The sequence below is a fragment of the Myxine glutinosa genome, chromosome 7 (assembly GCF_964187855.1).
Source record: "Myxine glutinosa chromosome 7, kmMyxGlut1.1, whole genome shotgun sequence".
Taxonomy (NCBI): domain Eukaryota; kingdom Metazoa; phylum Chordata; class Myxini; order Myxiniformes; family Myxinidae; genus Myxine; species Myxine glutinosa.
The window spans coordinates 14,143,927-14,171,738 of NC_136267.1; the positions used below are offsets into that span (position 1 = coordinate 14,143,927).

General features: G+C 46.6%; 2 protein-coding genes across 2 annotated transcripts in view; one reads left to right on the forward strand and one right to left on the reverse strand.

Annotated features, from left to right (window-relative positions):
- LOC137414046 (ETS translocation variant 3) overlaps positions 1–27,812 on the forward strand; it is a 49,535-nt gene that overhangs the window by 12,250 nt on the left and 9,473 nt on the right. The window contains exons 2-3 of the mRNA XM_068099507.2: positions 21,940–22,174; positions 27,010–27,125. Coding sequence (XP_067955608.1) covers positions 21,940–22,174; positions 27,010–27,125 — 351 coding nt within the window. The remainder of the gene's footprint in view (positions 1–21,939; positions 22,175–27,009; positions 27,126–27,812) is intronic.
- LOC144892894 (uncharacterized) overlaps positions 25,444–27,812 on the reverse strand; it is a 64,532-nt gene continuing 62,163 nt past the window's right edge. The window contains exon 2 of the transcript XR_013624015.1: positions 25,444–26,581. The gene's annotated coding sequence lies outside the window, so the exon portion shown is untranslated. The remainder of the gene's footprint in view (positions 26,582–27,812) is intronic.

The following is a 27,812-nucleotide window of genomic DNA, read 5'->3' on the forward strand; positions in this document are numbered from 1 at the left end:
TATGGAAGGCAAATTGAGGGACATGAGGGACCAAGCGGAAAGGGAAGTTAAACAAATGGAGCAGCAGATAGAGGGGGTCAGAATGGGGGTAGAAACCAAACTGGATGCTCACAGGGAGGAAATGGAGCAGATGAGGGTGGCATCTGGGCAGGAGATGCAAGTGATGGGAGAGGAGATCAGAAGAGGAGTGAGTGAGGAGGTCGGAGGAGTGCGCGAGGAGGTGAGGCACTGTGAGGAGCACATGGAAAAGGAGGTGAGAAAGGGGACTGTAAAGTTACAAGGGGGCATAGAGGACCTGACGCAGGAGGTGGAGCAGCTGACGGTGGGACAGACGGAGTTAGTGGAGCAGGTTCAAAGGAACACTGCGGTATTAGGAGGTTTAAAGGCGACACAAAAAGAAATTAAAAACGACTTGATAGCGACACAGAGGCAATGTCAGATGGTACGTGAGGGACTGACAACGAGGTTGGACGAGGTGATAGAGGTAATGGAGACGAAGGACCGGCAGGTGAGGACGCACATGGAAACGGTCAAGGTAGCCTTGGAGGACGAGCTTGAGGAGACGTACCGGGGAATAAAAGAGGTGAGGCACAAATTAGAAGAAGTGGAAGAAGGGGTGAGCGAAATTAAGAAGCGACGGAGAGGGGATAACAAAGAGATAAAAGAGGAGATAAAAGAATTGGTCCAAAGTCTGTGTTTGGATCGTGATGATGTGCTCATTAACCGGATGAGGGATTCGCAGGTGATGGAGGAGAAGCGAAGAGGAAGAGGACCCGGTGTAAGTGGTGACCAATATGGTCGTGCGTATGATGCGCCAGGGGATTTAAGGAGCTTGGGGGTCGAGATGGACCCGGGTGTTCGTGAGAGGCCGTGGGTGAAGTGTGCGACAGGTCTGGTGTGCGAAAATGGAGGTGTGCAAGAAAGTCCGACTCTGGGGTGTGTGAGGAAAAAGTGTGTACCAAGGAGTGAGTGTGCTGGCGAGAGTGAGTCGGTCGTAGCGTGTGTGCGAGGGAGCACATGGGAGCGCGGTGTGGTGAGTGTTACAGAGGGTGTGACGGGAGAGTGTGCGCGAGGAAGGTGTGTGACGGACAGGTGCATGGGGAAAGAGTGCGCTGTCAAAGGCAAGGAAGAATGCACACCTGTGGTGAGTGTTACAGAGGGTGTGACGGGAGAGTGTGCGCGAGAAAGGTGTGTGACGGACAGGTGCATGGGGAAAGAGTGCGCTGTCAAGAGTAAGGGTGAGTGCGCTGTCAGGAATGGAGGTGAAAGTAGTGAGAGTGACATGGAGCGTGAGTTAGTTGTGACAGGTGAGCGAGGATGTACACCTGGGATGGAAGGATGCACACCTGGAATGGTAGAGCGTGAGTGGGAATGCACGCTGGAGTTGGTGGTGAGGCACGTGGTTGGGTGTGCGAATGAGAGCACACCAGTGATTGTCACAGAAGAGGTGACCGAGGAGGGGGCGCGAAGAGGTGTATTGGTGAGGTGTGCTACCAACGAGTGTGTGCCAAAGTGTTCGGTGGTCAGGTGTGTGACCAAGGCTGTGAGTGGAATGGGTGTACCGAGGTGTGTAAGGAACGGTACGAGGAGCATGGAAACGGCTGGATGTGTGAGCAAGGAACGGGCTGCGGGGTGTAAGCGTCCAGGTGAAGCATCGACGTTACACGGGTTAGAGGTTAGAGCGACTTTTAGCCGAAGCAGGCCCTCGGTGCGTGCCGGGCCTCGCTTTGAACGGCCGCGTCCAGGCTCCACCAGGCGGAGCTGGCAGCCCGATAGAAAGGGTCGTCATGGCGACCACGTTTTGTTGAGACGTGCCGGCAGGTCGAGATCGGGACATTGGATGGCTCCACGCCGAGGTGATGCATGGGATCTCGGCCCGGGTAAGCCCCCGTCCCTGTCCCGAATGCCGGACGCATCCAGCCGCAGGCACAAAACAACCAGCATTCATTGTTTGGCTTTACGAAGCCGGGCTTTGGACGGGAATTGGCGCACCGAGAGGTATTAGTGAGTAGACTGGGTGATGAGGTTAGCGTTTTGGACCCAAAATTAGAGAAAAACAAAATTTGATGATTGGCAAGGGATTGGCAGTAGTGATTGGCAGATGATGGGCAGTGATTGGCAAATTTTTAATTTGTTGAAATTTGACGTGCAAAATTGATAGTGAGAGACCCCCGATGTGGTGGGATGGCAAATCCACCATCCTTCCCATGGGGGGCAAAGGAGCAATAGCTTATGGGGTGTATGGCAGTGAAAACTAGCCCGGGTGGGTTAGGTTATATTGATAGGGCCCTAGAAGATGACATTAGGTGACGTTAAGATTAGTTAGTGACTGATACCTGTAGTGGGGACGCAGGTAGATTAGTATGGATGATAATGACGTGGGAGCGCAATAGTTTAAAGGGACGACTGGGAAGCGCAAGTTTCAGAAGGGAGTAGTTAGCTGAGATGATGCCGTGTTTGTGAGAATTGAACAGGTGTGATTGCACAGGTGTGCAACTGGACAGGTGTGTGGAGCAGTGTATGAGTAATGAGTGTGTGGATCAGCGCGAATGCGCTTGGGGAGAGAAGGGTGCAGGTGGCACCAGGTGTGAGAGCACAGGTGTGCAGGTACAGGTGTGTGGAGAGAGTTGGAGTAAGTGGTACGGAGTGGTGTGCATGGTGCGAAGGTGTGGATGGGGGAAGAGTGGACCCCTTTCACGAGTACCCGGGGCGGGTAGTGTAAGTGTTAGGTAGAGGGTACAGGTAAATTGTGGTTGGATATTGGCATCTGTGGTGCGGTTGCAGAATGGTGTTGTGGATGGGTGCATTAGTGTTGTGGAAATGGCTGGGCGTGTAGCCTGTTAGTGTGTGTAGTTGGTTGGGCACTCCACCACTGTGAGGATGTCGGCCAGGTGAGGCCGCAGGTGGGCTCTGGGAGCCGGTAGAGTTGTGGATGGGGCCCGAGGATCCGGAGGATGGACCCGGGTAGCCCAGTGCCAGAGAGGGCACGGAGTGGGGAGAGCGCCAGAGGGCCTTCCCCAGGTAGATAGGTTAGGGTAAGGAGCAGGTAAGCTCGGAGGCAACTGCAGTGGTGGAGGTGTGCAGGTGGGTAGACCCACTGGGAGAGGTACACGCCACAGCCCAGAAATTGTGCGAGGGCACCGGGAGATGAATCGGGGGAGTGAGACCCCAAATTGAAGAGCACCACAGTTTGGCCAATGGGAATTGGTTTTTAGAACCCATAGTGTAAGAGGGCCAATGGTTTGGCCGGAGGAAGACCCCGGGTAGTGTAAAGTTGTTAAAGTCATTTAGGAGATAGTTAGGATTGATGAACCTGTCGCACCATACGCAGCCACTTGCCTGTGGTGATGATGATGACTCCACACCTGTGTTTTCTTTGTTTTGTGCAGGAAATGAGAATTGCTGTTGGATTTGTGAGACGCATCACGACGTGGATGAGACATTGGGGTGATTCCATCTCTCCCTCCCTAGGAGGGACTGATGATGAATTGGTGATGGCAAATTTTGATGTTGAGTTGGAGATGGCAAATTTTGATGAGAGTTGAAAATGGCAAATTTGATTGGTTAGGAGGGAGAGAAGACGAATTTGGTATATGGGAGGAACGGGGAAGACAGTAGGGATGTTTGTGGATTTGTAAAGTAGATGTTTATGGGTAGTGTTGTGTTTTGTTGATACAGTAAGGGGTAAGGGAGGGGCCATGTAGGTTACCTGGTGGGGGGGGGCGTACGGTAGGAACGTACCTGTCTCACCTGGTTCCCATGTGCCCCCAGTGTGCATCACCTTGCATTGCGTGCACTTTTGCGCCCTTACCACCTTGCTCACTTGTCTTGTTTTTGTCTCCCACCTCCGAGGATCTGGCTTTGGGGTAGAGAGAGAGGAGAGAGAGGTGCTGGCTACGCAGTTGTGGGCCTGCACTTTCGCTGTTGGCTGCCTGGATCGATACACCATATGGACCGCAATGTTTGTGGCCACCCACAATGGACCGCAGCTCTTTTGCGGCCAAGCACCACCCGTGGATGGACCTATGGGTCAACGTGGCACCTATGCCATACAGGTGAACCACTTTTAGTTAACACCAAGTGCACCACAAGAAGAGCAAGAGACACCTGCAGGGTTAGGGGTTGTCGAATTTATTTTTATTCCAATGAACAATGGTGACTGCACCGATTGGTGGTGGGGTGGTGCTTTTGATGCGCGGGAAGGGTGCTCTGCACGTTATTAAAGGCCGTCGGCCACAGAGCACTCGTGGGTTGGTGTATCGATGTTGGCAAGCGCGCTCTCTCTATGCATAACATCTGCATGTGTTCCTCCAAAGACAGGTCCTGGATCGTAGTGTAGATATCAGCGTAGTCTTGTAAATAATGCTCCCTACCGGCTGTATGTTTAGTTTGAGAATTCTTTCCGGATTCGGTTATCCTGTGGGTGTGTTTCTGAGAGGAGAAGGGTGCAACGTCGCAGGGGGACATATTTACTCATTTGTGAATATCTATAAAACTGTCGCACTCAGGGTAGAGTTAATAGTAGAGGGAACTACATTGCGTGCCACACTAAAGTAGGTAAAAATTTATCGGGTCGGGACGCCCCGAGGGTAGAGAAGGGTGCAATGTTGCGAATATGGAATTTGACCTCCATATCCGCTTGTAAATATTCCCCTATCTTCTCCGATACTCCCCAACTCTCCCCTTACCCCATTCCCTAGTCCCATTGTCTGTAAACAACACCCATTAGAGCCGATCTTCCCCTTCATTCCCCCATTAAATGTCGTGCCCAGGTCCCCCGCACCACACGTAGACAATTATAGGACATCTTGCTAGTTATTCTTAATCTATGTCAGTTAAGGACTTGTTTCCATTAATTATGACTTCGTTGCACCAGAATGTGATGATATGGCACCAGTAGGAGTTTAGGACCTTCCCATACCTCCCCGCATCTCTTCCCATCATCTCAAGCTCCAACAACAACCACAACAACAGCGGCTTTGCGTCCTCACTCCGGCTCGGTTGGCCGCCATTGAACATGTGCTCGACGGGGTTACCCAGAAGGGGGCTCCCTGTCGGCCCCTCGTCAAGGGCGGAGCCAGTAACCCCCGCACCCAATGAGAAGCCATGGGCCGATGCCATATGGGGCGGAGCTAACGAGCGAGGGCGTGACTCCCCGCCGGATATACGCGGCCCCGCGCCGGACGTGACGTCAGATGCGCCCCGAGCTTGGAAGGACAAGACGCCACCCTCCCGAGCGCTGAGCGACCTCCCCGGCATCTCCACCAAAGTCGCGACCCACGAGCGCTGAGCGACCTCCCCGCATCTGCTGGACACCAACGTACGCGATTCTGTCCCTGAGCCAGGTGCACCTGAGCCATCGACTGCCGCTTTCCTGGCCATCAAACCCCGTGTGAGTGAGCCTTGTCCCGTTTATCTGTGGTCTGTCTAGGGTTAATATAAGAGTGTGTTTAAGTGCCCACCTTCCTATGTTTCCCTCTTGTCCTTGTAATCTAACCTTTTTCCGTACGAATATACTTGAGAACCGAACCCCTGGTGTCGTATTGTGTCATTATAACCCAGCCGGGTGTCTTCTCTTTCCTATTGAGCCAGCATAGCGCGATTAGTCAACATTCGGGCACAATCGGGTAACTTGTACGGATACGGCGGCCATCCCGCTCGGCCCACCATACCATCAAAGTCGTATCTGTAACAATATATATGTATATATATATATATATATATATATATATATATATACACATACATATATATACAGACTTCGGCATTTAATATGGAATATATATTTTTTCTTGACTTGGGTTTACTTTCTTAACTCAGTTTATCAATCTGGTGAGTTTCTTTTACACTTTGGTGATTTATTTGTTAAAAGAACCATGTCACTGATTGTCTGTCGCAGCAAGAAGTCAACAACAGGATTATATCACAGGTGGCGTGGCAAAATGTGCGGACAGGTGCATTTGATGATTGGCTTCACATTCGGGTATACAAGGGTTGTTGCGTTTTGTATTAGTGGAAAACAACTGCTGCACGTCTCCAAAAGTTATTGCCGCTTCCTCTGGAGATGGTCCGTCAACTCGACAATGCTGTTTGTCATGGAGTGGTGGCTTTACGAAATTACGGCATGAAACAGCGTGCTATTGCTCGGCAGGATGGCATCACTCAAGGTCAGGTGTCAAAGATCCTGAAACGAAATGCTCAGAGGGGTGTCCCCACTCCAATACCGAGGCCAGGACGTCCCCACGGAACCACAAGGAGGGATGATCGCCAGCTGCACCGGTTAGTCTGCAATGGCCGTACCAAGTCAGCTAATCAGCTTAGGGCTGAGTGGCAGCAACTGACAAATGTGCCTGTATCCAGAAGGCTAGTCAACCAACGACTGGTTCAAGCAGGCTATCGTGCCAGGCATCCCCTGAGAAAGCCAAGCCTGACCAGATAACACCGCCAGCGCTGATTGCAGTGGGCCAGAGAGCACCGTCAATGGCAGCCAGGACACTGGAATCACGTGATCTTCAGTAACGAGTCTAGATTTCTGGTCTATCGTCAAGATGGCCACGTCCGAGTGCGCAGACAAGTGCATGAAGCCTACAACAAAGATTGTATAGTGCCAAGACTCCAAGCTGGAGGTGGTGGAGTGACCGTTTGGGCTGCTTTTCATGCAGGGGGCAAAACTGACCTGGTTGTTCTGAATGGAAACCTGAACCAGTTCAAGTACACGGCCATTCTGGAAGAAACATTGCTTCCATTTGCTCGTGCAGCCTTTCGAGGAAACTTTGTCTTCCAAGATGACAATGCACGGCCTCATCGTGCTCGCATGATCCAACACTTTCTTGCTGACCGTGGTGTAGAGCATATGGAGTGGCCTGCCATGTCCCCGGATATGAATCCGATAGAGAACTTGTGGGCAGAATTAACGCGTCAAATCGACCACTTGGACCAGCAGCTGACCTCTGTGCGTGAATTGCAGCAGGCTATTGTCACTGCATGGCAAGCGATTCCTGTCCAAACCTTGGCAAATCTCGTGAACAGCATGCCTCAATGTGTACGTGCTCTCCTGAATGCTTGTGGGGGTTACACAAAGTACTGAACTGTAATTTTACTGTCCGTAATCCCAGTTGTAATTTAACTTTTGTTTTTGTTAAAAAAAAAATTGGCTAATGTGCAAAATAAAGAGATACTTCTGGAAAACGTACAGAACTTTAACACAGTACTGTCCATGAATTGAGTTCGATATCAGTTTACATCACTTTCAAGGATCAATTTATTTGTTTCGAAATGTCAAATGTGGTTTTTGTTTCTTTTAAAGGTCACATTAACAAAATCTAGAATAATTTCAACATAATTCCAATGAACATTTGGTTCTAAGACATCTTGAAAATTAAGTTCACCCCCACAAAAAAAATATTCCATATTAAATGCCAAGTCTGTATATATATGTATATGTATGTATGTATATATATATATATATATATATATATATATATATATATATATATATATATATATATATATATATATATATATATATATATATATATATATTGTTACGGAATCCGGACGACGGCACTCCCCTTACCAAGGGGGGTTTAATCCCCTCGTCTTTTTAAGCTGGCCGTCCGACCGGTCCTGGTACTTGTAACGCTCCTTTGTGGGGGGGGGGGGGGGATTTGTAGCAATCCAGAATCTGAGCCGTTAGCAATTGACTAACCCGATTCATAAGCGGTTCTGCCGAAATCGTGCCACAGGTACTCAATTGACAGAAATCACGAAAGCGATCGAATAAGAGAGGAAACCAAAGTAAAGGGAGAACAAAGATTTATTAACTACGTACAAAAACCCGAAGAGGAAACGAAAGAAGGACATATAGAAGGGAAGAAGAAGAAGAAGCAGACACAGGGCAAGATTATACCGGCTTAACTTATCAAACGCCCAGCACAGAACAAACACACTTACACGAAAGGATGGAATGGCAGGGATGGTATGGGAAGGCAGAGAAGGGTCCAGGCAGATGGCAGGCGTCGAGGTCCGGCTCCAAGCGCGCGCTCCGGTCCACGCTTTGGGGTCGAGGCGAAACCCGGCAAACAGCTCCGCGTGTCGTTGGATGCGACCGGACAATTATATAGCGGGGGAAAGCTGGTATGTTGCACATGCAATTCAAATCTCTGCCGGTCAATCTCTGTGGCTCTCGTTCTACCTCTCGTCTCTGCTTGCTCCACCTGACCTCGACCTTCACCCCGACCTTCACCTACGTAAGTAGTCCGCGGCGGCGCTTATATTGGCCGCCCGCGTATCAAGCCGCCTGCCTTTTGGAAACGCCCACCGGTGAGCTAGCCTCGGCCTTGGTTGGTCGCGAGGGCTCACCGGTCCCGCCCCTTGATGAGGCTTTGGCAAAGCCACGCCTTGTTCCTGGCGCTTGGCTGACTCCTCCCCCCTTCTTCTCCAAGACGACCACGTGCGTAATGGCGGCGCACGGGTTAGAAAATCACTCGCACCCTTTTGAAGGGAAAATGGGCCTACTCTTATTTGATTGATGCAACGCAGATTCAACTATTGGAAACACATGGCCTTACCTGAAACACAGAATAACGATATAACTATAGAGAGGTCCTATGATTTGCTACGTGTTGCAATGTGGACTAACTAACAACAACAACAACAACATGCATTTTAAGGCCATTTTCCCTGCTAGAGCGGGGGTTAGCTTTGCGGTCCCCATGACAATCTTCTCCATTTTGCCCTATTTTCTACATCTCTCCTTGTTAACCCCCTTGCCCGCATTTCTTCTTCCACCATCTTTAGCCAAGTCTTTCTCGGTCTTCCCCGTCCTCTATTTCCTTCTACATTAATTTCCATCACTCTTCTCAACCAGTCACTTTCATCCTTCCTCAACACATGAGCAAACCATCTCAACCTGTTCCTCTTCACAGCATCAATCACAGGCAATATTCTCATCATCTTTCGCAATTCATCATTTGTCTTCCTCTCTCTCAACGATACTCCACACATCCATCGAACCATTCGCATTTCCACCCTTTCCAGCCTTCGTTGCTGCTCTACGTTCATTACCCATGTCTCGCTCCCATAAATCATAACACTTCTCACACATGCAGCATACACCTTTCCCTTCAGCTTCAGTGACACTCTCCTCCTCATCAGCACGCCACTCAGTTCCCGAAACTTCTTCCATGCACATCTCACTCGAGCAACCGTTGCCGAGTCTGATCCACCTTCTCCATTCAGCATGTCTCCGAGGTAGCAAAATGTTTTCATACCTTCCAGCTTCACGCCGTCTCCAAGATCCAACTCAACATTTCCTCCATCTGCAGCTCCCTCTGTGCACACCTTACATTTGAATGTAGCTGCCACACTGGTAAATGACCCTCTCAGACCACTACATTATTGATGAACCCACTCAGCGCACATTGTACATTGAATGGAGTTCACTCCGACACCCTTCCTGCACACAGCACACGGCCACTTCCCAGTTCTTTCCACCTCACCACATGCTTTACCACTTGCCATCACCTTCGACTTTCCGATATTCACCTTCAGACCTTTTGTCTCCATACATTCCTTCCACGTGTTCATCTTTTCCTTCAGTCCATCCATACTTTCCGCAATCAACACCAGATCATCTGCATACAACAACTCCCACGGTAAACCCTCCTTTACGTTTCCCTTTACGTTTCCCGTTTCCCTTTACGTTTTCCTTTACGTTCTGAGCCAGCACCTCCATCACAGCTACAAATAGTAGTGGACTTAGTACCGACCCCTGATGCACTCCCACCTTCACCTCAAACTCACCACTGTTCCCGTCCTTCGTCCTTACAGCTGTGCGCGCTCTTTTGTACATTGCCATCACTACTCTGATCAACCATTCCTCCACTCCTAACTTCCTCAATGCCCATGTCAATACTTTGCGTGGAAGAACCCTATCGAATGCTTTCTCCAGATCAACAAACCCAAAAAACAACTTCTTCCTCTTCTCCATTTACTTCTCCTGCAACTGCCTCACAATGAAAAGCGCGTCTGTCGTTCCTCTTCCTGGCATAAATCCAAACTGCATTTCGTCGATCTTCACTTTCTTCCTTATCCTCCTCTCCAACACCCTTTCCAATACCTTCATTCCATGCTCCAATAACTTTATCGCTCGGTACGAGCCACACTCCAGAGGGTCACCTTTCCCCTTGTATAGAGGGACGAGGGTACTCAGTTCCCAATCCACTGGAATGCGGCCTTCTTTCACCACCAGATTACAGATCTCTGTCATTCCCTTCACACCCCAACTTCCTGCTGCCTTCAACATATCTCCCACAACTCCCGTCGGCCCTCCCGCTTTTCCACTCTTCATTGCTTTTATCGCTTTTATCGCTTCCTCAACTTCCTTCTCAGTTATCTTCTCTGCCGGTCCTAAAACTGGGTTACTCTCTATGTTGCCATCCCATTCAATCTCTGTATTCAACAGCATTTCCATATATCTTTTCCATCTTCCTTTAATTCCATCTGGGTCGACAACGATTTGTCCCACTTCATCCTTCAAGCAACTCATCCCCATCACATCACACCTCTCTTTCGCTATGTGCTTTGCAATCCTGAATACTGCTTTCTGACCCTCTTCCGAATCCAAGCGTTCTCCGAACATTTTCCTACATGCCTCCTGCGCCTTTGCTACCTCTTTCTTTGCAGCCTTCCTGGCTGCCTTATAACTTTCATGCTCTGCTGTTTCTGCTCCCGTACCCTTCGCCTTCTGCCACTCCTTGAACTTCTTCCTCTTCTCGTCAATCCTCTTTCCAACTTCATCATCCCACCACCATGTTTCCGAGTGCCTCGGTGGTCCTTTTGTCCATCCACATACCTCACCAACGGCTCCCAACAGACGAGCTTTCATTGACATCCAACCACTTTCAAGCTCAACCACATCATCCTCGACCCTACTCAGCCTCTCTTTTAAAGCCTCCCTTACTGTCACCTCTTTCAACCTCCACACCTTCATTCTCGGTTGGTACTTCACCCGCCGAGCTCTGCTCGCACCTTTCACCCTTATGTCGGAGACAACCAAGTGGTGCTGTGAAACAGCCTCCTCCCCCGGGATCACCTTTGTGTCCCGGAGGTGCCCCCTATCTCGCCTACGCACCATCAGGTAGTCAACGGTTGTCGTCGACCCACCTGACGTGTATGTAACAAGCTTATTATCCTCTTTCTGGAACTGAGTATTACAAAGCGATTATTTCATTTAACAGCCAATTGAGGGGAAATGTACACAAGGGTTATTTATAAGGAAATTTACAACTAAATTTACATGTGAAGGTTCTAAAAACCACAACAATATATATATATATATATAATTATATATATATATATATATTGCGGTTTTTAGAACCCTCCACTTTGTAAATATTGAAATAATCTCTTATAAATAATCCCCTGTAAATATTCCCATTTTTGTGAAAGGTCAAAGGTCGCACCTTAGTTAGGCCACGAGCAACACGTAGCACACCATAATTCTTCTTTAGTTATTTCATTAGTATGTGTTCTAGTTAAGGATCTGTTCCCAATAGTTTAAATCTGCATTGTATTAATCAAATAACCTAGGCCCCTTCAATTACCCCCAATCTCTCTCTCTCCAAAGTGCCAGTAGCACCTACAGTCGGGGTTTGTCCCTCCCAATGCTCTCACGTGATTTTATTAGCAGCGTTTGCTGCACAAAACGCCATTAGACATGTGCTCATTTTGGAGAAGAAGGGCGGAGCGCCGGGAGGAGGCGTGGCCCCCTGTCAACTGGCTGTCAAAGGTGGAGCCAAGGAGCCCTCATCAACCAGTCAGGGCCGAGGCCAGCTCACCGGTAGGCGGATCCAAAAGGCAGGCGGCTTTATACGCGAGTGGGCAATATAAGCGGACTATAAATATAAGATTTTGGACTACTTCAAGAGATGAGCCAGGGAGAGAGAAGGAGTCAAACCTAAAGAGATGAGAGGAGAGGTGCCCGGGAGAACGACTCGAACAGATGAGAAAGGAGTCCTTGCTTGCCGTTGTTGTCACGGACCATTGGAGGCGCACAGCTGGCCGAAGGCTAAGGGACAATTTATTACATACGCCGCAGCCCAGTTTCCCCCCCCCCCCCCCCCCCCGCGATATAATTGTCCACTCACGTTAAACACCACACGAAGCTGCCGGCCGCTCGTGCCGCGGTACAAGTGAACACCTGGAGCGTGGACCTGGAGCGCGAGGTCGGAGCCGGACCTCGACGCCTACCAGCTGCCCGGACCCTTCTCTCCCTTACCACCACCACCACCACCTTGTCGTGTAAGTGTGTTTGTCCTGTCCTGGGAGTGATAATATAATACTGTATAAGGCTGCTCTGTGTTACTGCTTCTTCCTCTTCAACTGTACATTACCTCTCGTTTCCTCTTCATTATTGTACAATAAATTCTGTGTTCTTCCTTCACCCATCTGATTTCGTCTCATCCGATCGCTTTCGTCCTGTCCCCAATTGAATATCGGTGGCACGATATAGGAACCGCTATAATCGGGTCTAGTCTTTGTTAACGGCCTGAGTCGTGGCTCGCTACGCTCGGCGTGTCCATTACAGCCGCGGCTCGTGCGGGGCTCATTTCCTCGCTTACCGGAAGGCGCTGGTAATTAGGTAATAGGAGCAATTGGCCTACCACCCTATTCAGCGCCGACAGGAAGTGACGTCATAGCTCCAGGACTCGGACGGCCAGCTTAATAGACGAGGAGATTAACCCCCCCTCGGTAAGGGGAGTGCCGTACTACGAGATCCGCAACAATATAATATATATATTGGGAAAAATGACAGGAGCATAGAAAAGGCCCCTTTATATTGTATGTGCCATGTGGCAAACAAAAGACAAGAAGGGACATTCTTGGGGGAAATGCTAGGGACATAAAAAAGGCCCCTTTGTATGGTATGTGGCAAGGTATAGAAAGGAATAGACATTCCATAGCTTGTAGAAAATGCCAAACAATAGAGAAGAAGCGACCTTCAAAAAATCTCGTGTGAATGCTGGACTACCCTTGCGTTCTTAGGAGGAACTAAGTAATGCCCCAGAAAAGTTCATATGAAGACCCTTAAATACCCCAGAGATCCAGATCGATGACCCAAAAGCAACTTGCCTTCGCTTCCTGGAAGGCATATCCAACGGAAGGCAATCTCATTTCTTTTCACAAAGCCCGGAACAAGTGTGTCTACCCTCAGGAGAGCCAGGAAACACTATCTCTCTACTCTCAAGCCTGTCTCCCTCTTCCAAATCCTGGTGGCATCTGGTCAAATCTGTTTCTGGTGTTTGTTCCCCCTCCATCCCCTCCCTTACCTCAAATGGCTTCACAGTTGACACCGCACGTGACAAAGCCGAATGCCTCAACTCTGTGTTTGCCTCAAAATCTTGTGTCCCAAACCCATCCCTCTCTGTACCCACCGTACCCAGTCAAACATAGCTGCTCCTGGACTCGGTGTCTTTCTCACCTGACAAGGTGGAGAAGTTTCTGTCAACCCTCGACTCTGATTCTGCAACTGGACCAGACGGCATCAGCCCACGGGTCCTAAAATCCTGCTCTGCCACTCTATCTCACCCTCTCTCTGTTCTTTTCACCCTCTCTTTTGCTCAAGGTCATCTGCAATCAACTTGGAAATCAGCAAACATTACCGATTTACACAAAAAAATGTGCAAAAACAGATCCTTGCAACTACAGACCAATCAGCCTGCTCCCAATTATCAGAAAAGTCATGGAATACATCATTGCTTCCGATATCAAATCCTTCCTCTTCTCCAATGGCTTGATCTCCGATCATCAATTTGGATTCAGACCAGGTCATTCTACTCTGGACATGTTGCTTCTGCTGCCTCAACAATGGATGGAGGTCCTAAATGCCAAACAGGAAATCAGAGCCGTCTCCCTTAACATATCACGTGCCTTCGATACAGTCTGGCACCCAGCTGGACTCACCTCTGGAACAAACTCGCTTCAATCCCCCTCATCCCTCCAGGTCTTTAAAACGGCTGTTCACCACCATCTGTTATCTTCCCCCATCCAAAACCTTGATCTTTTCTACCCCTGTTAATTTCACCCCATATCCAATTTTTTTAAATGCCGACTTCTTTCCTTGAAGTTCTGGCAGTGTCCATGTATTTTATACTTCTCCCACCCCCCCCCCCTCCCTTCCCATGCCTCCTACCCCCAAGCCCTCTCCCTCCCATAGATCTCCCAATGTCCCTGTTCTCTACTGTTGTACTTGTGTGCTTCCCTCTCTCTCCCCATCTTGTCTCTCGCTCCCTTTATTATTTGTTTTTTTTTCTGTGTCCGTTTTTTTTTTTTGTGATTAATGTTAGCTCTTACACGAGCCTCGATCTAGTATCCAAAAAAAAAAAAAAAAAGGTTCAATTGACCCAAAAGACTTGCATGTAATACTGAAGTAATACATGGGAAAACATGGAAATACTGCAATGTACCTGGAGAAATACCTTCGCGATCACATTGGGGATTCGGCACATGGATGTTGAAATTGGCTCGGAAGGCTTGTTGGTAAAAACCAAAGCAAAACTCTGTTTTCTCATTTAATATGCCTTGCATCGTTCTATTACTTTATTTTCAACGTTCTATTAGTAATACATGGGAAAAAGGTGAAATTTGGCATGCACACGGACATCAAAGCCGGTACACCGGGAAAAAAAAATCAGAACCGTTGGCAAGCATCCATAAAGGGAAATTTACGAAAATGAAAACGCATATGTCAAAAAAACCTCCAAAAAAACCTCAATCAATAGCTAGCATTTGAAAATTGTAATATCTATAATTGTAAACTAAACATGTCAATAATGTATGTAAATGAAAAAATGAAAAAGCATCCGTAAATGCAAATTTGTGTCAAAAAACAAAAAAGAGTCCGTCAAGAAAAAAACAAGACCAAAAGTCTAACAGCGGCGTAGCCGGGCTTGTAAAATATTATAAACCACAAACACGGACAATTACCTTTTTACACAGTCGCTAATGCTGTTTATAACATTAAACAAAGAAATTTGGAGGAATCCCCACATCCGTGAAGTAAGTTTTACTTGCAGAACTGAGTGAAGATCTACTGTAATCTATATACCCCACAATGGTTGGAGATATGTTAATTTACCAAGCAGCTAGCTAGTGCTTGCCAAGCCAGCCGTTCCTTAACGGTTTTGAATGGAGTGCTCACTCAAATGCTTAAACCACTTGATGATCTCTCCACATTAAACTTGGTAAATGAACACACACAATGTTCTTGAGACCCGAACATAGATCGACTGTAATCTAGTCACGTGAAAAAGTAAGTGCACCCCATGTAAAGTTTTGACTTTTTCAACATATTTCAACATACAGCTATTTGATCTTCATTTCAACAATATTGAAAGATAAAGGTGATATAATATAACAAATATCATGAAACATTTACATTTTGTAGTCCATTGTATAATATAAATAATCATAAATGCAAATTTCGTATGTGGAAAAAGTAAGTACACCCTTGGCTCTAATAGGTGGTATTGCCCCCTTTGGCAGAAACAACCTCAAGTAGGCATTTCTTATAACTGTCTACCAGTCTCTGACATCGACTGGGAGAAATTTTTGCCCACTCCTCCATGCAGAATTCTTTCAGCTGTGCGATGTTTGAGGGGTTTCTTGCATGCACAGCTCGTTTCAAATCCCCCCACAACATCTCGATGGGATTTAGATCCGGGCTTTGACTTGGCCATTCCAGAACCCTCCATTTCGTTCTTTTCAGCTATTCCTTGGTGGATTTACTGGTATGTTTAGGGTCATTGTCATGTTGCAAGGTCCACCTTCGGTTGAGCTTCAACCTTCCGACAGATGGCCTCACATTATCCTCAAGCACCCTCTGGTACAATGAAGAATTCATAGTGGATTCTATGATGGTGAGCTGCCCAGGCCCTGATGCAGCAAAGCTGCCCCAAACCATAATATTCCCACCACCATGCTTTACAGTTGGTATCAGGTTCTTGTGGTCAAATGCTGTCTTTGGTTTCGCCAAACATGTCTTCTGGTACTGTGGCCAAATAGCTCTACCTTTAGCTCATCTGTCCAGAGCACATTGTTCCAGAAGTGCTGGTCTTTTCCTAGGTGTTCATTGGCAAACGTTAGCCTTGCCCTGATGTTCTTTCTGGACAGCAAAGGTTTCCTCCTGGCACACCTCCCATGTAGATCAAATTTGTGCAGCCTCTTTCTAATGGTAGACTTGTGCACTTTGACATCAACAGTGGCAAGAGCTACCTGTAGGTCCCGTGATGACATTCTGGGGTTCTTAGAGACTTATTTCAGCATCTTGCGGTCTGCTCTCGGGCTGAACTTGCTGGGGCGGCCTGGCCTGAACAAGTTGGCAGTTGTTTGGAATCTTCTCCACTTGTAGATAATCTTCCGGACAGTCGAATGATTGATTTCAAATTGTTTGTAGATCTTTTTAAATCCCTTCCCAGACTCGTAGGCATCTATAACCTTCTTTTTGAAGGCCTCAGAGAGCTCTTTTGATCTCGGCGTGGTGACGCCGCACACTTCAACAACAAAGAGCAAACCAAACTAAATGTCTGAGGTTTAAATAAGACAGGTTCCTCCAAGATCCTCTCTAACGATGTTCTAATCATTTGCACCTGAGCTGGTGCACCTGATTCTAATTTTAGGTATTTGAAGCCTGTAAATGTAAATGTAAAAACAAAATGTAAATGTTTCATGATATTTGTTGTATTATATCACCTTTATCTTTCAATATTGTTGAAATGAAGATCAAATAGCTGGATGTTGAAATATGTTGAAAAAGTCAAAACTTTACATGGGGTGTACTTACTTTTTCACGTGACTGTATGTACTCCAAAGAGGAATGACCCTTCCTGCAGCTCCGGTAGTGAGCGGGTGTAGGCCCACTAGTAAATTAAAATGTAGGTCGGTGGAATCAGCCATTGTAATGACATCATAGACATAATGACATAACGGACACATGTAAAACATGATATATTTTAACTTCCAATACATTTGCAGTCACTACGAAGGGATTGGTGTTACGATTAGATTTACTATAATATTAACGTTATGTTATCATTATTTCGAAAATGATATTTCTAAAAAAAAAACCGAGGCAAATTCCTTACTTCCTCGGTTATTAATATTAGTGCTGAACACCGCTTATCATTGATCATGAACCATACACCGCTTCAATCCAATAACTTCCCTTCATGACATTGGGTTAAAGTGTTATGGTTATATTTACTATAATTATTATTACTATTACGAAAACGATACTACTGAAACGATACACGACTGTATTAAGAAACCTGGGCTTAATTTGTCCGAAGCGGTCCGAAGGTGAGGCATAATGCCCAAGGCCTATACGTACCGTACGGTATTGTTGGAAGAGCCGTAACGTCTATGCTTTCGATATTTCATGGTCATTTTAACAATCGGTTTGTTTGTGTTTCAAACTGAATGAAAAACGAAAAGGTAGAGCATGGCGATTGTGAATTGTGATATATGACAGGTTTGACGATATGTTCGGCATGAACGGCATATAAATCAAAATGGCGGAGTGTGGAGAGTCAGCCGTCGTACCGCTGTAATGACATCAGACGTAATCACATCACCCTGTCATGTGACCAGATCCTCAGCTCTGATTGGTATACGTTTGAGGGGACATACATACATACATACATACATACATACATACATACGGATGGACAAACACTGTTCTCGATGGTTTTGCCCTATGGGATACGCCGTAAAAACCCCACTCGATATAGCTTGCATTAAAAAAAATTGTAATTTCTATAACTATACTGTAAAAAAAAATCTCAATGAAAATTTATGTAAAAACCATAAACGCGTCCGTAAAATAAATAAATAACCTAAATTTATTTCTGGCAGCATGTCGTTTTATGCTTGCCTATAATCATAAAACTTCTACTTATTATGTACGTACGTACGAAGCACACACGGCTTGTTATTGTTTACACACTGTGTAGGCATAACGTGTGTGTGTGTGTGTATTATTATTATTTTAATACACAGAAACTCAATTATTATCTCCTGGTGAGTGCTTTTGATAAAACTCTGCCTTGTGCGTTGCTCTTAGACGGGCAATTAATTATACATGTTTTTCTCTTTAGTTTCCTCTACATTTTCATGTTGCACATGCCAAACTCACCTCTCTCTCCAATCTACATTGTGACTCCTGCATGCACGACACAGCTCATACACGCCACACTAGGTAGGCACACATCCCTGGCGGTGCGGACATCGGCCGAGCCATAACGAAGACTTCAAAAATGGTACGTGCTGATGATTGATGCTCAGCATTTTAAAAGGTTAGAGCAGAGACAAACAACCATAGGTTGGCAACCACTGTGCAGTCTTGGTGGGCATAATTGCCTCGTCCTGCGTTGACGTTCCTCGTAAGGTTATTTTTCTACCAACGTCCTGCTTTCTGAACCCACGAGCTCCTCCATTCCACCAATCACCACTGCTGTTGTGCAGCAGGCACTTGGCTGCCAACCCTCTCTCCTCTTTCCCCCCCGGGTGATGTACTCGGCTCTGTAATGCAGAAGCTTGTTTGTGGTGCCTGTGGTTGGCACAGATGATTGGTACATTTTGAAGTTGGCAGTGTTGTTGGTCCCACCATGGGTACCACCACCCTTGCTTTTTTGGTCAGCGTATTGGTTTTTTGTGTCCGGGATTTATTGAAAGCCCGGGCAGAAGCTCGCTTTGGGTTTTGTTGTCTCTCGTGACGCTCGCACTGAACTTTTCATCATCCACCCACATCTGTGCGCATGAGTGCATGTGCATGTGTGGCCTTTTCGAGGAGTGTGGCATCACTTGGGCAGTTGGGCCAATGTCTCAAACAAGGACTTGGATACAGTGACAGCAAGTACATCAGAGGCCTCACCATCTGTTTGATTGAATGTAGGCCCCCATTGTTTCATACTTGCTCTTCATTCAAACTCGTGATGTTTGTGCGTTTCTTTTAGACTAATTTTAATAAATCCTCATTGAATATATTTAATTTTGGCAGTTTATATATCTTTTTTTTATTCTCAGACAGACTGCAAACATTTCTCCACATGATATGAATTCTCAAATTTAAGGAAAGTGCACATTTATAACCCTTTACCAGTTTGCAGATTAAGGAAATATTATTTGGAAATGGCTCGACCAACTTAGCACAAAACATAAAATGAGCTTTGTAGGCCATTTTGTGCCCCAGCCCAGAACACAATTTGTCACCCATCCACCCAATGAACCATCAGAGGCAGGTAGTCTGATGTCCTGAGCACTTAGGTCGTATTGACGGTGATTCACGTAAAACATTTTCCTGAACGCTTAATACCTGCTCCCTCCAGGAGCGAAATATGGTGTCGGTGATCCCATATAAGACATATATGATCCCACCTCCTCAGGCAGGGATCAGTGGTTAAACCACTTGCGCTATTGCACATGTACAGGCAAAAATTGCAAGCCATCTCCCCACTCTCACAGGCCTATGTAGCAGTGGTATTGTGGGCCCATGACCTGGCCATGGGCACACTGAGAACATATGCAAAATTTGGTGGAGATCGGCCAAACCGGTTTCCTTTCTACAAAGTTCAGACATCCATACATGCATGAAGTGAAACACGTGAAAAGTGATCTTTTATAACACGTAATTATTGTTGTGGCTGTATTTTTTTTTGTTTGTTTGTTTGTTTGTTTGTTTTTTTGTATACAAGATCGAGGCTCTTGTAAGAGCTAACATCACCACAAAAAAAAAAAAACGGACACATAAGATGATATAAAGGGAGTGGGAGACAAGATGGGGAGAGAGAGGGAAGCACACAAGTACAACATTTGAGAACAGGGACATTGGGAGATCTGTGGGAGGGAGAGGGCTTGGGGGTAGGAGGCATGGGAAGGGGGGTGGGGGAGGTATAAAATACATGGACACAACTAGGACTTCCAGGAAAGAAGTTGGAATTTCAGAAAAATCCTGTTGCTGTTTGTGTGCTGTTCCATGTAGTTTTATATAATTGTCTCCACCGATGAAGTCACCGCAGGCATTATGTTTTTCTGGTTGTCTGTCTGTCCATCCGTCATAGGTTTTCGTTACCACGATAACTTGAGAATAGCTGAACGGATCAAAGTCAAACTTGGTACAAGTATATATGATACAAGGATAAATGGATTACATTATGGGGTGAAGAGGTCAAAGGTCAGAGGTCCTGTTATGTTTAAAAGTCTTACTGAGCTAACTTGTGAACCAGTGATAGGATTTTGACCAAATTTGGTACAAGTGTATTTATAATGAAAGAATGAACCGATTCGATTTTCACGTCAAAGGTCAGAGGTCATGTCAGGTTAAAAATGTGATACTTGAGAACAGCTGAACGGATTTAAATCAAACTTGGTACAAATCTGTGTAATTATTACCCTCACCAGAGGAGAGGGTATTGCATTTGGGTCCGTTTGTCTGTTTGTCCGCACAGAATAAATGATTTTCTCTGCAACAGTTGGTCCGATTGACAGGAAATTTTCACCCTCGGTGCAACTCCACCTGTAGAATGTTTTAATGATAATTATGACATCAAAGGTCACGTTGTACAGGTCCTTTCGATTGTATGAAAGTTTCTTTGAGCGGTGTATGGGCTCCGGAGAATACCATGCTTTACCTCATTTCCTCTGTGTGGGTTGTAATTAAAACGTACCTTTCATGATAGCAGACACGTTGTTCAGTCTTCACATGTACACCAGAAGCCTGAAGCCCTAGGCCTGATGCCTATTAGTATTAGTAGCGACCAAAAATGACGGACGTATGATTAGACTTTTTCAGGTTACAATTGTGGGTGGAGTCAGGTGAGAAAGCCAAGCTCCGCCCTGGACTGGCAGAGCTTCAGAATGGCAGATAATATTGGTGGATATCATTTGTTCTGCTCCTTCCATGTCATTCTAAAGGGTTCCTGCTCTCATCGAATAGAGGACTTTTAAAACAGGAACCTTTATGATGAAATGGATACGATTTTTTGTTCCAAGTAAATCGATTATATTAGCTTTCCAACGGTACCATTTTTGTTGTTCTACATATTATAACGGTACGGCTACATTAAAGCTCGAAGGCCTGCTTCTTCTTCTTCGTCTTCACGTGACGTAAGGACGGACTCATTACCTTTTAGTAATAGCAATACCACTTCCCTCTGGCAGGGAATAAGGTCTGATACCCACTCCCTCCAGTAGGGGTCATTGGTTAAATCACTTGCAAGTTATTGTTAGTTTACAGGTGAAAATCGGAAGTCCTCCCCCCCCTTCCCCCCAATTCTTGCCTGGGTAGTGGTGGGGTTGGGGGGGTTAGGGGTAATTATTTTGTGTCCCTGACCTGACCTGACCTTGGATACTCCCGAGCACGACTATGCGAGGTTTGGTGGAGATTGGCTATTTTTGATTTTATAATATTATCAGACATACAGAGAATCCCCTTGTTTTACATGCGGTAGTAGGAGTTCAGTTGTTGTAATGGAAACGGTTATATGAACAGCTGAATCAAGAAAGCCATCAGGCCATTTTACCAGGTTTTGGCTCGTATGACCTAAATAAATAGTAAATTAAACCTGTTTTTGCCTTTATCTGTTATTCGACTTTTCTTTTATCCTTCTTTCCCATTTTTCCATTTTTTTCTTCCAAATGTTCACCATGAAAGATGGGATTGTTGAGTTGAAATCCCAATGTAAATGTCCTTTTGGCGACACTCAGGCAGGGCACAGCATCTCAGGCCTACCTTTGTTGTGGTGTGGAGGTAGGCATCGTCACCTTTGGTTGTGAATGCCTCCAAAAGTAAAAGCATAAACTAATTCGGTCTATATTGCCAATCGAGTTTTCTGTACCGTTTCCTGTTCTTTCACTGAAAATACTCTTAACCCTCGTCCACAGACTCCCCAGGGTGGGCTGAGCCATCGGAGGGGACAGGCGGTGGGAGTTGCCGTCAAGTGCAGCTGTGGCACTTCATCCTCGAGCTGTTGCGGAGACGCGAGTTCCGGAATGTGATCGCTTGGCAGGGAGACTGCGGAGAATTTGTCATCAAAAAGCCAGACGAGGTGGCACGTCTTTGGGGGGCACGCAAAGCCAAGCCACACATGAACTATGATAAACTGAGCAGGGCATTACGGTAAGACGACTTATGAGGGAGGGATTGTGGATAGAGGTGAGGTGGGAGGGATGGTGGGTAGAGGGAGGCGGGAGGGGTGGTGGATAGAGTTAAGGGGTGGGATTGTGGATAGAGGTGAGGTGGGAGGGATGGTGGGTAGAGGGAGGCGGGAGGGATGGTGGGTAGAGGGAGGCGGGAGGGATGGTGGGTAGAGGGAGGCGGGAGGGATGGTGGGTAGAGGGAGGCGGGAGGGATGGTGGGTAGAGGGAGGCGGGAGGGATGGTGGGTAGAGGGAGGCGGGAGGGATGGTGGGTAGAGGGAGGCGGGAGGGATGGTGGGTAGAGGGAGGCGGGAGGGATGGTGGGTAGAGGGAGGCGGGAGGGATGGTGGGTAGAGGGAGGCGGGAGGGATGGTGGGTAGAGGGAGGCGGGAGGGATGGTGGGTAGAGGGAGGCGGGAGGGATGGTGGGTCGAGGGAGGCGGGAGGGGTGGTGGATAGAGTTAAGGGGTGGGATTGTGGATAGAGGTGAGGCGGGAGGAATGGTGGGTAGAGGGAGGCGGGAGGGATGGTGGGTAGAGGGAGGCGGGAGGCGGGAGGGATGGTGGGTAGTGGGAGGCAGGAGGGATGGTGGGTATAGGGAGGCGGGACGGATGGTGGGTAGAGTTAAGGGGTGGGATTGTGGATAGAGGTGAGGCGGGAGGGATGGTGGGTAGAGGAAGGCGGGAGGGATGGTGGGTCGAGGAAGGCGGGAGGGGTGGTGGATAGAGTTAAGGGGTGGGATTTTGGATAGAGGTGAGGTGGGAGGGATGGTGGGTAGGGGGAGGCAGGAGGGATGGTGGGTAGAGTTAAGGGGTGGGATTGTGGATAGAGGTGAGGCGGGAGGGATGGTGGGTAGAGGGAGGCAGGAGGGATGGTGGGTAGAGTTAAGGGGTGGGATTGTGGATAGAGGTGAGGCGGGAGGGATGGTGGGTAGAGTGAGGCGGGAGGGATGATGGGTAGAGTGAGGCGGGATGGATGGTGGGTAGAGGGAGGCGGGAGGGATGGTGTGTAGAGGGAGGCGGGAGGGATGGTGTGTAGAGGGAGGCGGGAGGGATGGTGGGTAGAGGGAGGCGGGAGGGATGGTGTGTGGAGGTTAGGGGATGAGGGATGGTGGGTACAAGGGAGTGATGATGGGTAGAGGTTATGGGAAGAGGGATTATGGGTAGAGGAGAAGGGTGGTGGGTCGAGGTTAGCATAGGAGAGGGGTGGGTGGGTAGAGGGGAGGGATGATGGGTAGAGGTTAAAGTAGGAGGGGTGGTGGGTCGAGGTTCGAGTAGGAGGGGTGGTGGGTGTAGGTTAGAGTAGGAGGGGTGGTGGGTCGAGGTTCGAGTAGGAGGGGTGGTGGGTCGAGGTTCGAGTAGGAGGGGTGGTGGGTAGGGTGCATCAAACGCCCCATGATTTTCAAAAAGTTGTTGTATTTTAATGTCTATTCCCTCAAATGTTACACTTGTTGGTAGAAGTATGTATGCAAAAAATAGATGAAATCAGAGGTGGTCCTGGGTGGCCACCGGCCACTTTTATATATTTAGGGCCATTTAGGGCCACAGCTAAACTACTTTACAAGATAATGTAAAATTAACTACAAGATAATGTAAAATTAACCATTATACCTATATACAAAAGTAAAGTCCTACTTTTACTAAATGCCTAATATCAAACAGTTAAAACAACCTTACATGTCAATGTAAAATTAACCAAAATCGTTCTTCATATTACAAAGTTGTAGTACAGTGTTGTAGTATTGTACTTTCATTGATTAAAAGTTTGAAAATGTATTAAGCACAACGCCAATGTCACTACTCCAACTTTGCTCGTTTCCGCAAATTTGGCCTCGCTTTGCGGTCACATTCAACCACTTGAAGAAGATTTTGGAAGTGGTCTTCTCTTCTTGCAGTTGAGACAAAATCAGTTGCGAGCTTTACTGCTCTCTCCGCAGGGTCATTCACAACATTAAGCCCATCCACAATGGACTTGGCTGCCTTGAAGTGCTCATTGTTCTGCCAAGTGTCAACATCCTCTGTTAGGAAGGTCATATCTAGGTGAAGAAGGTTTACTGTAAACCACGAGTCCTCGTTCACAAGATCAGCCAGGGTTGTCGCTTCTGTAATTTTTGGAAATGACGGTTTGCCATATCCAGAACCGTAGCGGTGTTTTGGAGTGCTTGGCATTTCATCTGGTTGTATGGCCAGTAACACATCTGCAAGGGCACGACGATCCTTTTGAGGAATTGCATTGCTGAACAGTGCCAAAACAACCAGTTCTGGGGTTAAATACCACAAATGTCTATCAAAGGCTTTCACAGCGCTGACTGAAATGGTTGAGTTGACAGCTTTATAGTTGAGCAGAGTCTTGTAAAAGCACAAATCAAACCATGGGGCATTTGAAGCAGACTGACATATGAGCCACCAATCACAATAAATATAAACAACAAAAACAACAAACTCCTTCAGTTTTTTCTGTTGATGTTGTGTTGTTACAGTTCCTCGAGGTAGTAGAGAAATTTGCTCTTCAAGTAGGCATATTTTGATGGAATAAAGAATCTTTGACATCCACCTTGCTTTATGCATGGCCCCTGGTCTGTGGAGTGTTCCTTGTTTTGTGACATCATCATCGAGGACTACCTGGCAGAGTTGTGCCATTTCCTTGTAGTCTTCCCTACAGTATGAAGCGCTTGTGCGGATTGTGCTTAAAACCTTGTTTTTGCAGGATAAAAGCAGCTGTTGTGCATAGTCATTGTACATGGAAATGTCAATTTTGGTTAAACTTTCATTCTTTGCATGCGATATGCGTTCCCAATTCTTCTGGAATTTTTGGAACAAAGATACTTCTGGAGACTTTGATGCCTCAATTTTGAGAACGTCAAACACATGATCCAGGATTACCTCTCCAACATGATGGCGACATGCACACCACAGAAGAGCACGGTCCAGTTTTGATTGAATGGTAACACAGGCAGCTGTAACGTGTCCAGTGTTTGATGCTGTTGTGTCAAAACATAAGTTGACAACTGATTGTTTGCACTTCCATGAATGTAGATACGTGTAAGTGTGCTCGGCAATGATGTCACCTGATGACCTATCACTTCCAGGAGGATATCTAGCCACCCCCAGTAGCTTTACATCAGTGGCATTCCCAACCAACACTGGCAATCTTTATTCCTTGACATTCTTGTTTGTGAGCGTTGGTATCTGCTTGCCATCCCAGTGAAGTGTTGCAGCTGTTGGGGCGATCCAATTTTCTTGAATATCTTTGGCGATAGCACTTGTTATTGATCGTCGAGCCTTATCAGCAGTTGAGTACGACTTGGCCACACGACGTGGATCACCTCCTGCCTCTTGAATTACAGCTTTGGTGAGCGCAACCTGTTGAACAGGAGTTATGTTTAGTCGAGTAGCAACAGACACAACTGAATGTCTTTTCAGAATATCATGAGGAATAAAGGCAGATGTACCTGCATATGTTGATCTGTGGTGACTACGCTTCCTTTGAAACTCTGGAATCGCCTCTTCTTCAGTTTCTTCCAAGCTATCTGCAGAGTCACTATCATCAGAGCATACAGAACTAATTGTCATCTCTTGTACACTGGATGATTCATGACGTTCTCGTCTTGAAGCTTCCGCTAAGAGGCGTTTTTCTTTTCTATGATCTTTATCAACTTTCTTCTTGTCAACACCACCAAATGAGGCTACTCTGTCAGATTTCATTGACTCTAAAAATACTCTATCTTCCTCATTCTTAATGTTTGTCATTGCATCTTTTGTCCATACACCAAAGGTCTTATCAAGACGTTCATTCATGGTTTGCAACTTAGCCAAAGTGCTTGGAGATTCTCGGCGAGAAACAGGTATTTGACGCAATTTGTTATTGTCATTAAGAAGGTCAAGTATTAGTTTGCAGCATTGATGGTCTGAAAGCATAGGAATATTTGCTTTAGTGTAGAATTTTTTCAGCTGGATAAGGACGATGCTGGCAGATTTCCATTTCAGTGGCTGAGTTTGTTTGCCTTCACATATTTCTTTCTGGATGTACCACATCACGCATCGAAGAACCTGCCGGCAAGTTGGGAGGCGGACTCCTGTCAATGTACCATCTGCTTCTGTAAAAGCATTGCCAAGACCAAAAATGGCACTTGCTAATCTGGTCTTCTTATCTGCCATCTGAAAGAAAATAAAGGATATTATTAGACTACTAGTATGGGACCCACGATTAGACCTCCGATTTCATTCATGTAAAAATACAAACTAATTATCAAACCATCGTTTTTTGCATAAAATTGTTATATTTGTATTCCTCTCATCAAGACCTTCAATTTGATACCAAACATGACTAGGTTTGGGTGTAAAATAACAAAATCAAACATTTTTACATAGTGCGGCCCCGAAAATGGCCCTAAATATATAAAAGTGGCCGGTGGCCACCCAGGACCACCTCTGATTTCATTTATTTTTTGCATACATACTTCTACCAACAAGTGTAACATTTGAGAGAATAGACATTAAAATCCAAGAACCTAAGGGCGTTTGATGCACCCTAGTGGTGGGTGTAGGTTAGAGTAGGAGGGGTGGTGGGTCGAGGTTCGAGTAGGAGGGGTGGTGGGTCGAGGTTTGAGTAGGAAGGGTGGTGGGTGTAGGTTAGAGTAGGAGGGGTGGTGGGTGTACGTTAGAGTAGGAGGGGTGGTGGGTAGAGGTGAGGGGCAAAAGGGTAGGAAATGGGTGAAAACATGAGATGTATGTTTTTTCTTTTTTTTCAATACCATTTGATGAAACAGAGGATGTTTAATCCTAAAGCATGATTTCCTTATCCCATACGTGGTACAGATATTATTACAACAAAAGGATCTTGTACAAGACCAAAGGTAAACGCTACACGTACAAGTTCAATGTCCACAAGCTGCTGCTGTCCAGCCAGGCGGATGGTACCCCGAGAGGCCGAGGTCAGATCATTAACCCTTACTTCACCATTACCCCTTACTATGTTCTACGTACTATCGGAGAGAAGTGATGTAGGTTGTGTCGTGCATGTGCTTTGCCTTTGAGACAGGTCTTATGACATATGCTCGTGTAGCACACGTGATCATCCCAAATTTCACAGTTTCATTAGCCCCCTCATTGGGTCATTCCCATCTGAGTCTGTGTACTATAGCCCGTACTATATCTATATCTAAAATTATATCCCCCCCTCTATTTACATGAAATGGTTTGGTGCATGAAATGTTTTGGTCCATTCGCAACGCCAAAGCGAACGGCGAACGGCTTGCGAGTACAGTGACAATCCCCCCGGGGTTTTTATTAGTTTTAAAACATAGTTTAACGCCAACATAGCGCCAACATAGTTTGCAAACGTGAAATAAATGAATACGCTCTCAAATGTGCCATCCGAGGCAGAGTGTGTCCGCCACGTTCGGCACACGCGATAGCTCGCTGCTCTCTGATTGGTTGAATCGTTTTTTGGACATAGCTCGGTAAGTAATTGTCCGATTAATATGAAACCTTGAAAAGGCACATCCTCGGGTCCCCAGCAATATACCTGGCAAGTTTCAAGTATATCGGACCCGTGGTTGTCGAGAAACAGCGGTCACAGACAAACAAACGTACAAACGTACAAACAAACAAACACACAG